This window comes from Babylonia areolata, chromosome 21, assembly GCF_041734735.1.
Source record: "Babylonia areolata isolate BAREFJ2019XMU chromosome 21, ASM4173473v1, whole genome shotgun sequence".
NCBI lineage: Eukaryota > Metazoa > Mollusca > Gastropoda > Neogastropoda > Buccinidae > Babylonia > Babylonia areolata.
In genome coordinates, this window is record NC_134896.1 from 20,832,474 (window position 1) to 20,847,673 (window position 15,200).

Here is a 15,200-nt window from a genome sequence, read left to right on the forward strand (position 1 = left end):
CCCCAAGATAACAAAACTTCCCAAAACAAACACGTTCTCTTACACCCACCTCCCACCATCTTCACAGACATATATCCACTTCTTGGTAAACTTAGAACATTTTCAAAATATACAGAACTGATGTTGGTCGTCTAGTGGAAAAAGAAGAAGAGTGGTTTTTGAGACGTTTATCGTAGCTGAGTCTGCCAATACAGTGTCCGTGGAGGTCTGGGTTCGAATCCAGATTTCGTCCTTTCTCCCAAGTTTGGTTGGAAAATCAAACTGAATGTCTTGTCATTCGGATGAGACAATAAACCGACGTCCCGTGTGCATCACTGAAAAAGAACCCATATGTGTCCTCTGGCAAATGTCTGATGAAGCCGCAAAGATTTTTGACAGACAAACCAAATGATTTATATAAATATATATATACACTCTAGGCCTGACAAAGGGCGTTGGGTTATGCTGCTAGTCAGGCAGATGTGATTTAGCGTATATGGATTTGTCCGCAGTGATGCCTCGATCCATGAGAAACTGAAACCAGGGTGGGAGGTGGTTCTGAAAAACATCGGGCTTTTTGGAAAATTTCGGTAAGAACACGAAATTGTTGGGGGTCGCAGTCGGTCAAACACGATATTGCAACGAAACTCGACTTGGCTGAAGCAAACATGTTTCAGTCGATTTTACGTCGTTTACACTGCAGCGTAAATGCTGCGAAAATAGCGGTCGACAGTTACATGTTGCCCAGTTTCCAGATGACAAGGACTATATCCGTATCCAGCACCAATCGATTGAAACAGAGTGCGTACTGTTGACACATCTTGTCGCTTATGTGCGTGTGTCATTCTCCCTCTCTCACTCGTGTGTGTGTGTGTGTGTGTGTGTGTGTGTGTATGTGTGTGCGGAGGTGGGGGTGGTATGGATACTGTCAATGATTACATAAATCCATGTATTCATGAATAATATTAATGCACGTTGTTATTATTAAGAAACATGACAGATCAGACAGTACAGTTTAAAAGAATTGAGCAGAGTTGGATATTCCACTGAGTATCATTTGTGTTTATAATAAGTCACTTGAAAGTGCTTGCATACCAACCGACTTGAAGATGGCTGAGGTAATAGTTGTTTACAAAAAAGGGTCAAAACAAGAACTAGGCAATTATAGACCAGTGAGCCTGTGCAAAATTTTAGAATCTTTTATTAGAGATGCAATGGTTTTACATATGAAAGTAAATAACCCTTATGTAGATTGCTAACATGGCTTTAGACAGAGTAGATCATGCAGAATGCAACTACTAGAAGTAACTGAAGATCTGACTAAAATGACAGATACTGAGATAGTGGTAAACCTATTGACATAATTTATTTAGCCTTCAAAAAACTATTTGATTCTGTCCCACATGAAAGATTTAGTAAAATTAGTCTTGTATGGTATTACTGGTAATTTATTGAACTGGACAAGAAGCTTCTTAACAGACAGAACACAATTAGTTAATATAGGAGAAAATAAGTGAACTTGTGCAAATGTAATTAGTGATATTCCACAGGGCAGTATTCGTAAACCAATACTTTTCACAATATATATAAATGACTTTCCTGATTGTATACAAAGTATGTGTAAAATTTTTGCAGATGACACTGTACAAAGTATGTGTAAAATTTTTGCAGATCCAGATGACACTAAAATTTATGTTGATGCACACAACAATCTCACATTGCAAACTGATTTTTATAAACTACAAGAATGGTCTGACAAATGGAACCTTTATTTTAACGTTTCAAAGTGTAAAGGAATACACATAGGGGGAAAAAGTCCAAATAAGAATTACCATATATATGAAAATAGAAAACATGCCACAGACTATTGAAAAATGCCATAGTGAGAAAGACCTAGGAATAATGTATGACAATAAACTACCCTTTGATACACTTATAGATAGTATTATGAATAAAGTCAATCAAATGATTGGTGTAATTAAGAGAACCTTCAATTACCTAGAAAGATACAGTTCTCAAACTATATAAAGCATTAGTTAGATCACATGCAGAATATGGTAATATTGTGTGGCACCCATACTTTTAGAGACAATCTATAGCAATAGAAAGGGTCCAAAGAAGGGCAACTAAATTATTAAAAGAATGCAAGAATATGAGTTATCAGTAAAGACTTACATACTTAAATCTACACTCACTATAAGGTAGAAGATTAAGAGGAGATTTGATTGAAACTTATAAGATATTTAATAACAGTTAAATGATATAAATGCAAGGCATATCTTTAGAATATCGGATTATGATAGTACAAGAAACTCAGTAAAGAAAATTTGTTTAGAACACTGCAACACCAACCTTAGAAAAAATTAAATGAATGGCTGACCAAATTGCGCAAATATGGAATACACTACCAACCGAAGTTAAACTTGCACAAAATCTAACACATTGAAAAATCTCCTTGACATTAATACCATCTTAAAAGAAAAAAAAATTTGGTTATGATGAATGAAAGCAAACTTTTAGCAGAAGCGTACTTGCGTATCCCGCACAAAACAACAGACAAAAGAAGAAAATAATGAATAAAATAAAAAGAAAGAAGTGAAGATGAAGATTCGATGGGGACATAAAAAAGTCCGTGAGGTCTAGGCAGATCCCTACACTACTAGTACTACAGCAGTCGTGGCTGGATGTAAAGTTGAATGTGAATTTGAGCTCCCGATACTTAAAATCTTGGAGATTATTTCAGTAGGTGAACACATACATGCATACACTGCCCCCCGCACCCCCCCACCCCCCACCCCCGATCCCCCCGTCTCTCTCTCTGAGTCTCTGATTTTTTTTCAGTCTGAGTGCTCTCTCTTCCTCTCTCTCTCTCTCTCTCTCTCTCTCTCTCTCTCTCTCTCTCCCCAAGTATGTTTGTATTGATATTTTGTGTTTTGATGTTACAGGCTTTTAAATCATTGTATATTTTGTATTATGTACTTTGTTATGTGTTCATATTGATAATATGTGTGTTGATGTTGCATGCTTTGATAATTATTATATAGACTATATATATACTTTGTTTCCTGTGTACTGTCCAAACCTTTGAGACGAACGACTGGAAAAAACAAAAGGCACAGTACCCCACTGCCACATGGACTTTTTAAGCTAATGACAAAAGTACCAAAGTGTCGCTTATCCCTTAGTAGTTGATTTTACTTCAGTTCTGTTTGTTTTTTTCTGTTCATTTTATGTGTTTTGCACCATTTTTTTCTATTTGTACCTGCTTTGTCTCTAAAGCTTTACAGCTAATGACATTAAACATTTCAGTGTTCAGTGTTCTCTCCTCACCCCCTGATTCTGTTCTGTTTTCTGTCTCCACTGTGCAGAATTTACTATTCAAAAAACATATCTAAGTTCAAAACTTGTGATTCCTTTGTAATTTGTATAAAAAGGCCTTGTTGTTAATGTTAGAAAGAAGCAAGACTTACATTACATGAATATTTATATTATGAGGATTGGGTTTGGTTGCTCTGTTGGCATGGACTAGGCTCAATAAACCTAATAACAGTTAATTCTTCAATCATTTGCTGGTTTTCTTTGTACAAGGTTTCAGTGGTTTTCCTCCCTGAGCTTGTCTTGTTGGTTTTTATTGTCTTTTACAGTTGTTTGCTTGCTACCAAAAAACTTGATAACTTTTTCACTTAATTTTTTTCTGTAGTTCTTATGAAATCATGTACATATCAGAATAAAAATTAGATACTAGCTATCACAGTCTGAACTGTATCTTATATGCAGACTTGTTAAAACACTGTTTTTACTAATGCCCATTCTTTAGACAACTCACAAGTATTGAACTGTTGAAGTAAAGGAAAAACAGTTATAATTGTTTTTCAGGGATTTGAGATATAAATAATATATGGTGAAGTCCAACCTGCATAATGTTAAGTTCTTTTCTGATTTGATTAAATTTCCTGACCCCCTCCATTTGCATTCACCAGAATATAATTTAACTAACTGATTGTCTGACTAACTGAATGGATAGATAAATAATCGTGATAACAGATGGTGAGGTCTTAAAAAAGTATGCCCATCTTAGTAATACTACCTCTAGACATGTATGTATCAAGTATTTGAACCATAAATATGATTTTTTTTCTTTTGAAATTTCAGTTGAACAAGTTACAGAAGGAAATGTCACCAAGGTAAGAGTACACTTAAGTTTGCTGTGTGTTTGTATTTGTGTATGTGTGTGTGTGTGTGTGGTAGGAAATGGAAGTGCAAGGTTTTTTTGGTTTTTTTAATGCAAGTTTTTGGACATGTGTCTAGTATCTTACAATAATGTTTGTGTAATGCGTTTGAACACAGACAGACAGACACACTTGTGTGCACATATTTAAGTGCATGAGAGAGATGGAGAGAGAGAATGAAACAAACGAGTACTTGTTTACATCCGGCCCTCTAGACAAGAGTAATAATTGAGAAAAAAAGAAGAAGAAAAAAAAAGTCAATTCACAACACCAACATCAAAATTACATAAGCATAGAACTTATGTACAATATCACAATAGATGAATAACAACAAGGACAATAGGGAAGGGGCGTGGTGGAGAGCAGAAGGTAGAATGGACAAGGGGAAGAGTAAAAAAAGATAGGGGAGGCTGACTGAACAGACAGATATAGTGAGAGTTACAGTGGAGACAGACAGAGAAAGAGACTGACAGGGGAGGAGAGAGGCATGTATATATATACTGACGATCTATACATGTTTGTTGTTTATAATTACTGTGTGTCACATAATCACATGTTTGGTGTCATATACTGTACCATGTCAAACTGATGCAAACTAGGCCTATTGGTTTTTTCAGTAAATGTGCACGATTTAAAGTAAGGGATGCTTTTTGCAGTGTTTACATTGAGGCAGGATAATATCTCATTCCATAAACAGAGAGAGAAGCTCACATTCACTTTTAAATTTTAGACCTCTGCTGCTGGTGCAGGAGTGAGCATGACCATGAACCTAGTGCCAAAGCATATATGCAAATAACCATGAGTTCGTTTATTTATTTATAGTCTGTTCATCTAAGATGATGATATTAGACTGAAATAACCATGATATACACAGTAAAACTTACATTTTTGATATTCATTTCATGAAGTTTCATTTTATCTTAAATAGTGATATTCATTTTAGAAGTTTCAGTTTATGTTGATTTAAGAAGAGAAGGATGCCAGAAGTAATCAGGCTTGATTTTGGAGTGATCATTATGTGGGATTTTTGTGTTTGTGTTTTTTGTTGTTGTTTTTTTTTCAGATTGAAGGCAAGATGATTGACTCAGAGAGAGCTCCATATTTGGTGAAGCACAAAGAAAGCGCAGGATGCACACTCTGCAAGATTCATCCCCATCTGAAATATACAGTGAGTCTTAAATAATTGATTTAAAACGATGATACTTTTGAAAATTTTGTATGAAGAATCAATGAAAGAATGAAAAAAATGAAGAATTCACTGCCTGAATCATTTTGTGCATGGATCCTAGATTTTCTAAGATGCAGACCGCAAGTTGTTAAAGTTTGTGACCTCACCTCCTCCACATGCATTCTTAACATAGGCGCCCCACAGGGATGTGTTCTATCCCCACTGTTGTACTCACAATTCACACATGACTGTGCAACTCAAAATGAATGTAACACCATGGTCAAGTTTGTTGATGATACTACTCTAGAAGGGCTGATTACGAACAGTGATGAGTCAAAATATAGGGAAGAAGTACTAGAACTTGTCAGCTTTCTCCTGTTTAATCCTTTTCTTTTCCTTTTCCAAGCTTTGATTCTGGAACAAAAGACTTTTCTGTATCCATATCAGAGGAGCATAGTTAAACTGAAGTTTAGTTTTTCAGAGTATTTTATATTACGTTATTCCTGCTACATAGGTTATAGAATTGGAGTAAAATAGCTTTATTTTGATATTCACTTGTGTCTATGGTGAGATGAAGGGAGTATCTTGGTTACATAAAATAATAAAATTCCATAGATTCACAACAGTTCATAATACCACACTCATCTAAGAATCAAATGGAGTAAAATAGATCAGTACATGTAAGCAGTGTCTCTCAGGTGATGTGGTGTTGAAAATTCCCATCAGCTGTCTCTCAGCCTGCTGAATTATCCTTGGTAGTTGATATAATTTAATTCAGCCTTTTTAATCAGAAATTGTATATCAACTGTTCCTAACTTGGCACTGTGTTAGATATTTATTACTCTTCTCATTTTTACTCTTCTGTTTTTCAACACTACTTTCGATGGTCATTGATAATGAAGAGGTCTTTCATCACAATTCTACAGAAGTATTAATGGAAAATTGTTGAAAAATTCTTGAGGATTTTATGTCAGTGCCAGATGCTGAGAATGTTGATTCTTTATTTCCACAGGACGTCCTGATACTGAGTCAGTTTCTCCGTCCTGATGGTTGCTTGTTATCACGACAAGTTACTGGTGTATGCTGGGCACAGCAGAAGCGTTTGGCAGTTCTGGTCAACAAGGCACAGAGAGCAGGTTTGTGTCCAAACTAATGCGTATATATATGCACTTACAAGCACACAAGCAAGCATACTCACAGATAACTCATGCATGTATGTGCATCAGCACTCACACATACCCACACTTTTGTACACAGACATGCACAGTTTTTCTCTTCTGTTCAGAAGTTAAATATATATATATATGTGTTAACAGTTTTGAACAGCCTGCTGTGAAGCTTTAAGTGATATTTTAGTGATTAAATCATTAATTGCAATTTCTAAATAATCATTTTTTATTATTAACTGTCCTGAGCAGTTTCAGCACTTAAAAAAAAAAAAAAAAAATTAAATTCAAACAACTATACTGGAGGAAAACAAAAATCTGCTTCTAAGTTCCAGTTTATCATGAGTTAAATATTTATTTCATTTGTTCAGTTTTATAGCTGTGTCATGACAACAAAATTTTTTGCATCTTATCTTTTCATCCCACTGACTTGCTATAGAAGACAGTTATAAATTAAAACTTCGCTTTTTTTTCTTGTTTCAACTATTTTTTTAGCATTGTTTGTACTGTTGAGGTAGAATGTTAAGCAGCAAAACATGTTGTCACTTGAGTTACTTGCCCTTTATGTCATTCTTTTAATTCTATGGCTTGTTCTGCAGGTCTTTTGCCACAGTTCCGTCCCCCCCACAAAAATGGAAAGCCTCGTACCAGCCATCGTTCCAACTACAAATGGAAACGTTACAATGTTTATTTTAAGGAGTGAAGTCAGTCATGTACGTGATGTGATGTGATGTGGATAGGGTGGTCTGAATGCAACTTCAGCATACAGACTGATGTGTAAATGATCAATCTACAGACTGAAACATAAATAACACAACTAGCATTAGAAGTGAAGTCAGTTGTTTGTGTGATATGAAGTGGATAGGGAGGTCTGAATGCAACATGGACTAACAAACTGATGCATAAGTTATAGAACTAGCTATGGCTTATTTTAAAAACATTTCATGTGCTTTGTGTGTGTGTGTGTGTGTGTGTGTTTCATGTCTCTCCACTTTTCTATTTTTAGGAAAAATCTGATATTTGAATGCAAAATGAGTGAAAGATCCATCTGTGCTGTTGTGATAAAAAGCAAGCAAACTTTGTTATGCATGATGAATAAATTCATTGGTAAGACAATTAACTATTTTTTTGTGTTTGTGTGTGTGTGTGGGTTTGTGTGAAATATGATTTTCCAGTTTGTAACAGAGTGTGTGTTTGAGAAAGAAAATTATTTTGAATGTGAAAGTAATTGATAAAATCATAACCTGCTCACAATCCCATATCAGAAAACTAACAAGCTGTCATACCGATGTGGTTGATGTTGTGGACCAACAACTGTGAGGACTTAGGTTCAAACCTCATCAGACTCAGAGGCATATATCCTTGAGAGAGATTTGAACTCATGGTCAGATCCTATGAGAGTTGAATGTGCTGTGGGCTCAAAAGGAATACTGGACCACTCAGTAAGGAGTCTTCTACTTCATGGATGCATCTTTAGGAACGGTGATCAAATTTTCTGACCAGTACCATATATGTGAAAAATACTGAGTTCCCTTTTTTTTCTTTTTTTTTTTTTTTGCAGTGTAACAGAATTTATGAAAGCTGACTTCCAAATCTGTATCAGGAAAATGTAATATTTAAAACAAAATAGCAGATGCCATATACCACCAGCAAATTGGTGTACATGCGTGATTCTAGTTCAATGAAAGTTTGAAAATTTAAAGTAAGAATCATGAGTTGGGCCAATTTCTAGACACAATGACACACAGTGATGTACATTTGATGACCCAGCAAGTGCAATATATATGTGGCAAAACGGTCTTCTATTTTCGTAATACTTACACTTTAATTTTCTAATTATATGAATGATAAATTGCTGCTTGTGTGACTAAGAACACGTTAGAAAACATCTCTGACAGTGATGATCATTTACTGGTCTAGCACAAATAAGGCAAGACAGGTCTATTTCAGGAAACCCCATTGGGGGAACATGGAATTATACATTTCCAACGGGAAAAAGTCCAAAATGGATGTGTCTGCAGATTGAATAGTAAGAGATAAAATCTTAGGGAGCCTGACCTGACTAGTATGAAATGCCGTGATCTTCCAATTGTTCACACCCCCACAGGCACACACAGACATCCATATACACACTGAAATAAATCCAATACTATATATTATACACAGTTTATTTATAAATATATCCATTCACATTTAAGATGCAGTGGCTGTGTATGGACCAAAAAAAGAAAAAAAAGAAGAAAAAACAACTGTGGGACTTCATACTTTGTCACTGCTGACATATTAATCACATGGATGTTACTGAATATTTCTATGTTGAAAAAAAAAGGTTTATCTTCACACTTGCACAACTCTGATTCCACATGCTATGAAACAGTCATTTTGCATTTGTGTATAAACACTATTGAGGTGTTTTGTTTTTTCCTTTTCTTCTTTAATCTTTCACTCTGTTTGAAGTATGCTTTGATTCCACTGAGATCAGCAAATTATAATAATCACCTACTTGCATCTGACAGGGACGTTAGCATTGCATTTGGCGCAGCATACAAAAAGGAATCACTTACAAATGGACAAGTAGCGTGGGGATTGGGTTTGGGAGAAGATGCAAGATGAACAGATGATTAGAAAGTTACTGGAAGTGGAAAAGATGGAGGTGCAGGGAAAGGGGGCATGGGACGCGGGGTGTGGCAGAGTGGAATGTACATAAGTTCTCAAAATAAATCTACAGCATGAAAGGCAGGTCCAAGTTTTTCTCTCCATTGCCGAAGTAGACGGAGCCAAGACACCGTGTGCCAGGAACATGATAGAAGACGTATCCTGGCCACAGCAGACTCCTCAGCACAACCAGACCACTGCCACGCTCAAACTGCAGAGCCCAGGATCCTGCAAAAGATGCATGCAGTTTGTTCAGTGCTATACTACAACTGACAGTGGAAAGCACAAATAAATAATGACACCTGAAATTCAGAATATGATTTGAAAGGATGTATTGTTCAGAAATTATTTTAGAAATGCAAAGAAGGCAGATTTATGTGACAAGATAAAAGGCAGAGGATAGTTTTATCAGAAGTGAACAAAGTACATGAAAATTATTTGACAAGATAAAAAGCAGAGCACAATTTTTATCAGAAATTATCATTGTGTTCAAAATGTATGTGTCAAGAAAGAAAGCAGAAAATGGTTTTATCAAAAATGAAGAAAGCACATTTCAAGATTTATTTCTGTATAATGAAAGTACATAAAAGCACAAAGAACCTTTATTTCAGTATAATGAAAGTACTTCAGAAGCTTCATTTCATTTCCTGTTCCTCCAATGACTGACTATCTACTGTATAAATGCTGGGCATTTCCAGAAAACAGTATCAATAATGTATTCTGTTACCTCTTGGAATGTCTTCTTCCAAGTTGTCCATGAAGTCAATGGCTTTGTCCAAGTTGGCACGCTGGAGGAGCGATTTCTGGTTCAGAACCAAAGGCTCACGGAAGTGCATGTAGTTGCAGAGTTTGGAGGATTCAGCCACACTGAGACCTGTGAGTGAAATAACAGGATCACAACATAGGTTTATTTCATACTGTTTTCGTCACTGACTTTTTATTCTCCATTTTCTCATTGCACACACAGGTGAGCATATGCACAAACACACACATTTGAACTTAGGTCAAGTGAAAAGTTTTAGATATAACAGTGAAGCATATCAGTAAGAATACTTCCTCACATATTTACAAAAATATACTCTGAACACCTGATACAAATTACAAAAGGATACTTCAGTTATACACTGATCGCACCTACTGCATGATTCTGGAAATAGCTTTGATAAACACCAAAGAAGCATATTAGTTACAATCATTTCTTATTAAATTATTTTTTGAAAAATACATTCAATACCACAAATCAAAATATCCACTACAGCTGCATGATATAAAAACATGTTTGATAACATATGAACTCACTAATCTATCGTAAGATTTGTTTCAATCAGTATGTCCAATATTTAGGAATGTCAAACCAGAGAAAATTAAATATTAGTGAAAGAACAAGACAGCCACCAAGAGAAGCAGGTGGCACAATGACAGTTACCTTCAAAGCTCCTGTTGCTGACAACCTCTCCTGTGGGAGCCTTGATGAAGGCACCTCTGGGGATGATCCTGACATCTTCATCAATCTCTGCAATGATGGACGACAGTCTGTCCTCCTCTTTGATTGTGATCTGCACAAAATATGCACAAGAGTGACTTGCAAATGTGAACATTAAAAATGTAACGCACACACACAAACACACACACACACACACACACACACACACACACACACACACACTGAACAAGACCTGTAAAAAAGGCTGAACATGAAGAATGAAGCAATAAAAACCTGCACTTGTACTCTTGCTTGAATCTCTGTCTAGATACAATTTTCTTTGAGGTTTTATTTCTTCTTTTCACCACTAATAATGTTGCAACAAACTGCACCTTAACATAAACAAACACACACACACTCACTCTCTCATAAAGACACACACACACACATCTATATTCACACATTCCTGTGCCCCATTCCACCTCCCACACCTCCCTGCTCCCCCCCCCCCCCCACACACACACATACACACAAGCATACATGTACACATGTTCAAATAACTTATACACAAAAGCATACATGTACATGTGTTCACACAACTTACTGTTTCTTCCTCCTCTGTTGCTTCTTCACCTTCTCCCACTTTCTTTGTGGTGACATGTTCATACTCGTAGGCTGGATCACCTGTGAAGCGACCCTTGGCCAGCTTACTCTGTGTTCTCATGGCCTGCGTTGCTGGAGGCAGCAAACCCCAACGGATGCAGTCTTTGCTGCAATGGAAATCACACTGACCCATTCAGTTGTTGCTTGCTTCTGTAATTTGAATACAGGTGTGAAGCCAAGAGATTTGGATGTGTACAACAACAACAAAAAAGAAAGATAAAGAGAGTTGCATGTAATGAGCAGATTGCACACACACTTACCCATTATCATTTAAAGAGTAAAATAACTCTAGTCTAGAGCGCCTTCTCTGTTACAAGATCCTGTGTGCTAACATATCAAAAGCTCACATCTAAATTGACTGATGAATATCCTTTACCACTCATCTGTTCCTGCAAAGATTGTTTCTATATTGTTGGATTATAATAATCATAGTAATAATGATAATAATAATAATAATTGAATAACACTTTATAAAATCTATTATCAAACTGATTCAACATATCATTATATTCAATATTTTCAGTTTAAAGAAAATAGTCTTAATCATTTTAACCTCTGAACTGTTGTTTTTAAGTTGTTGGTTTTTTTTCTTTTAAAAATACCATGCTACGAATCGATTTCACAGTTGCAGTTGATAAGCAACAAACAACTTGCATCAGTCCCAAGAAATTGACAAAACAGAGCAGCAATTTATTAATTCCATATGGTTATAGATTATCACGAATAAGGATTACCTGTAGAAAGTTTTCCTTCCAGCAAATTCATCTTTGTATGTGCCCTGAGCGACGAAGTAGTCATCTTTCACACCAAATATTTTGCCCCAGAAGTAGACCTTATTGAACTTGTTTTCATTCTGGAGAATTACCAGCGACGTTTGCAAAGCAGCTTTCTGCTCTGGGCTCAGAATCACTCCACTGCTGCCAACGTAGTCGATGCTCAAGTGAAGACCAACGGAATCCATGATTTGTGTCTGGATGAATCCAAGAATTTAGGAAGCGAAGAGACCGCTACTGATGCATGGACACAAATGGTTGCTAATGTCGCTGTTGCCAAGTCAGTGCGCTCGCGCACTTTGTCACTTCCGTTTTGTTGACTTCCTGTGGTGTGGTTGTGGTCCCACTGCACAGATCCAAAACGATGATAATTTTTTGTTCTGTGTGCTCGGGGAAACACACACACACACGCGCGCGCGCACGCACGCACGCGGCACACGATACGACACGACACGACAATCTTTAAGCAGTCTGCGCGTGCTGTTATTTGCGAAAAAAAACACACTACAAAAACACTGACAACAAAACAACATAAGCTGAATCGTGTACAAGTATCGATTTTCAGGTGTTTTGTATGTATGTTTTTGCTTGTTTATTGGTGGTGGTTGTTATTTTAACCGCCATCTGGGACCTGAAAATGTTTTCGTGTTCTTTCGCTTCCTTCGTGACAATCTGACGAATTTGGTGCCTCTCAAATCGTTCTGACTTCGTACATTACTTTAGGTAGCCTCTTCTGGGAGGCATATTTACAGCGTGAAAGACTCAATGTAATATGGCTGTTTTCGCTGTGTGACATATATAAAGTGTAATACACAGGTTATTCTCTTCAGAGTTTGGAAACTGATGTCAAGATTTGCAACTGTGCACCTTGTGTATGCATCGAATTTGTCGAAAAGTCGAAAAAAACAAAACAAAAAAAACGAAGCCTGCTATTTGCACGTAAATTTGGAGTGTGGGTATATGGATCATGTGACGTGCCTCTATAAGTCATACACTGATGTAGGCACAGAACTCTCCATCTATTCTCTATACGTAGGTTTTTGACTCACTTATGTGAGCCTATGTTTTAACCCGGTGTTCGGTTGTCTGTCTGTGTGTCTGTGTGTCTGTGGTAAACTTTAACATTGCCATTTTCTCTGCAAATACTTTGTCAGTTGACACCAAATTTGGCATGAAAATAGGAAAAATTCAGCTCTTTCCAGTCATCTTGTTTAAAACAATATTGCACCTATAGGATGGGCACGAAAATTAAAAAAAAGAAGCCAGATTATATGCAAACTGAATTTACTGTTATATATATATATATATATTTTTTTTTCTCTCTCTCTCTAAACTTGGCACTTTGATCTGATATTCTGAAACAATGATCTGATATTCTGAAACAACAACAAGAGCAGCCATCTTTATCATTTTTTGTTCAAACAGGAACTTCTTTTGCTAAGCATGGAAGTTATATTTCCGGTGCATGTCTTTGGTGCTGATAGTAAAAAAGGGAAATTAATCTGTAATTAATGCTAAGGGGGTTAATTTGCTTTAAACTGATCTTTCTCATCTGAAACATTACATTTTGAAATCATACTTAATACATAAAAAACTTGTGTGTTTTACTCTCAGTGTACATGACTTTCACTATGTTCATTCGCCCAAGTGGTCTTTTTCGGAAAATACTAAAATTAATACTATGAGTGGACTTTATAGATCTATTGGCTGAACCCTGAAGGTCATGGGCAAAAATCAGTTGCCTACACATACTTATACATATTCAAAGCGCGTGCTCATATTCCTCACGAACGCGAAGGTCGCCATTTTGTTTCAAGTTGTTGACCTGCCCGTTCCATCCTATATTCAATCGACAATACACGATAACATTTGATGGAAAGTCGGAGAAGGAAACTGTTAAATATTTATTAAGAGAAAGATTTGTGACAGCGTCCTCACTGCGATTACCGCAATCGATTTATTGCACTTTAAAAAAAGCATGCTTAAATGTTAAATTTTGGAATGTCAGTTAAGGAGTCACGATAGTGTATTGGGTAAGACAGTTTCTTATCACCCGAACACGCAAGGTTCGAATCTGCCGACAGGACTGGTTTTTTTTTCAAGTTTTCTTATTTTAACCTGAAGCTTTAAATAACAAATACAGAACACATTTTAACTAATAGATTTTTTTCAAAAAGTGTATCACAAGTGAGTCTTGAAGGCCTTGCATACACACACACACACACACACACACACACACACACACATATATATATATATATATATATGTATATATAAGCATAGACATGTGTGTATGTGTATGTGTGTGTACATGTGTGTAAAAAGCAAAATCAATCAGCCAGGACGAATCACATCCAGCTTTTGGGATTTTTGAGATTCTCCCCTCTGGTCGACTGTATAGAAATATAAGGACGAAAACCAATCGCTTTGGCAATAGCTTTTCCCCAAAAGCAGTCAATGCCATGTCTCTCGAACAAATCCAGTATAATTAGATAGAACTGTGCAATCAACAACCATCTACCTGAAGATCTAGTCATTAGCCCCATCCACACGTAATCTGCAGCTTCTGTTCAAACGTGTGTGTGTGTGTGTGTGTGTGTGTGTGTGTGTGTGTGTGTGTGTGTGTGTGTGTGTGTGAGTATGCACAAGATTTTGTATTGATATGCAAATGTATGTATCCTAATTTCTGCTGTATCTGTGTCTGTGTATGATTTTCGATTTATGTTCGTAACTTTTTATGTACTACCGCCCCCCCCCCAACACCCCCCCCCCCCCCCCCCCCCCCCCCCCGCCCCCGCACCCCAATATTCCTTGTGACCCCGGTACACTTGGTAATAAAGACATATTCTATTATATTCTAATGTGTGTAATGGCTTGTGCTCCTGTCAGATTAGACCCATAGCTGTTTTCTATCTGTACATTTGTATGTGTGAATATGTGTGTGTATGTATACATGTGTGTGTGTGTGTGTGTGTGTGTGTGTGTGTGTGTGTGTGTGTGTGTGTGTGTGTGTGTGTGTGTGTGTGTGTGTGAATGTTAAACATACGTATCTGTGTCTGTTTTACTTGCATATGTGTGTGCATGTTTGTGTGTACATGTGTGTGTGTACATTCATGTGTACATGTGTGCGTCGTGTGTGTATGT

The 15,200-nt window shown here is 36.6% G+C and overlaps 2 protein-coding genes across 2 annotated transcripts; one reads left to right on the top strand and one right to left on the bottom strand.

Moving 5' to 3' along the window:
* The first annotated feature begins 587 nt into the window (after positions 1–587).
* LOC143296011 (large ribosomal subunit protein mL66-like) lies at positions 588–7,658 on the top strand. The gene is made up of 5 exons (XM_076607749.1): positions 588–780; positions 4,132–4,163; positions 5,272–5,376; positions 6,389–6,512; positions 7,142–7,658. Exons 1-5 carry the CDS (start codon positions 648–650, stop codon positions 7,243–7,245), a joined length of 498 nt encoding a protein of 165 aa, XP_076463864.1. The 5' UTR covers positions 588–647; the 3' UTR covers positions 7,246–7,658.
* Positions 7,659–8,689: 1,031 nt separating this feature from the next.
* On the bottom strand, positions 8,690–12,329 carry LOC143295824 (radial spoke head protein 9 homolog). Its single transcript, XM_076607465.1, has 5 exons — positions 12,018–12,329; positions 11,225–11,390; positions 10,624–10,753; positions 9,925–10,071; positions 8,690–9,425 (listed from the first exon to the last, which is right to left on the bottom strand). Exons 1-5 carry the CDS (start codon positions 12,242–12,244, stop codon positions 9,265–9,267), a joined length of 831 nt encoding a protein of 276 aa, XP_076463580.1. The 5' UTR covers positions 12,245–12,329; the 3' UTR covers positions 8,690–9,264.
* Between the last annotated feature and the right edge of the window lie 2,871 nt (positions 12,330–15,200).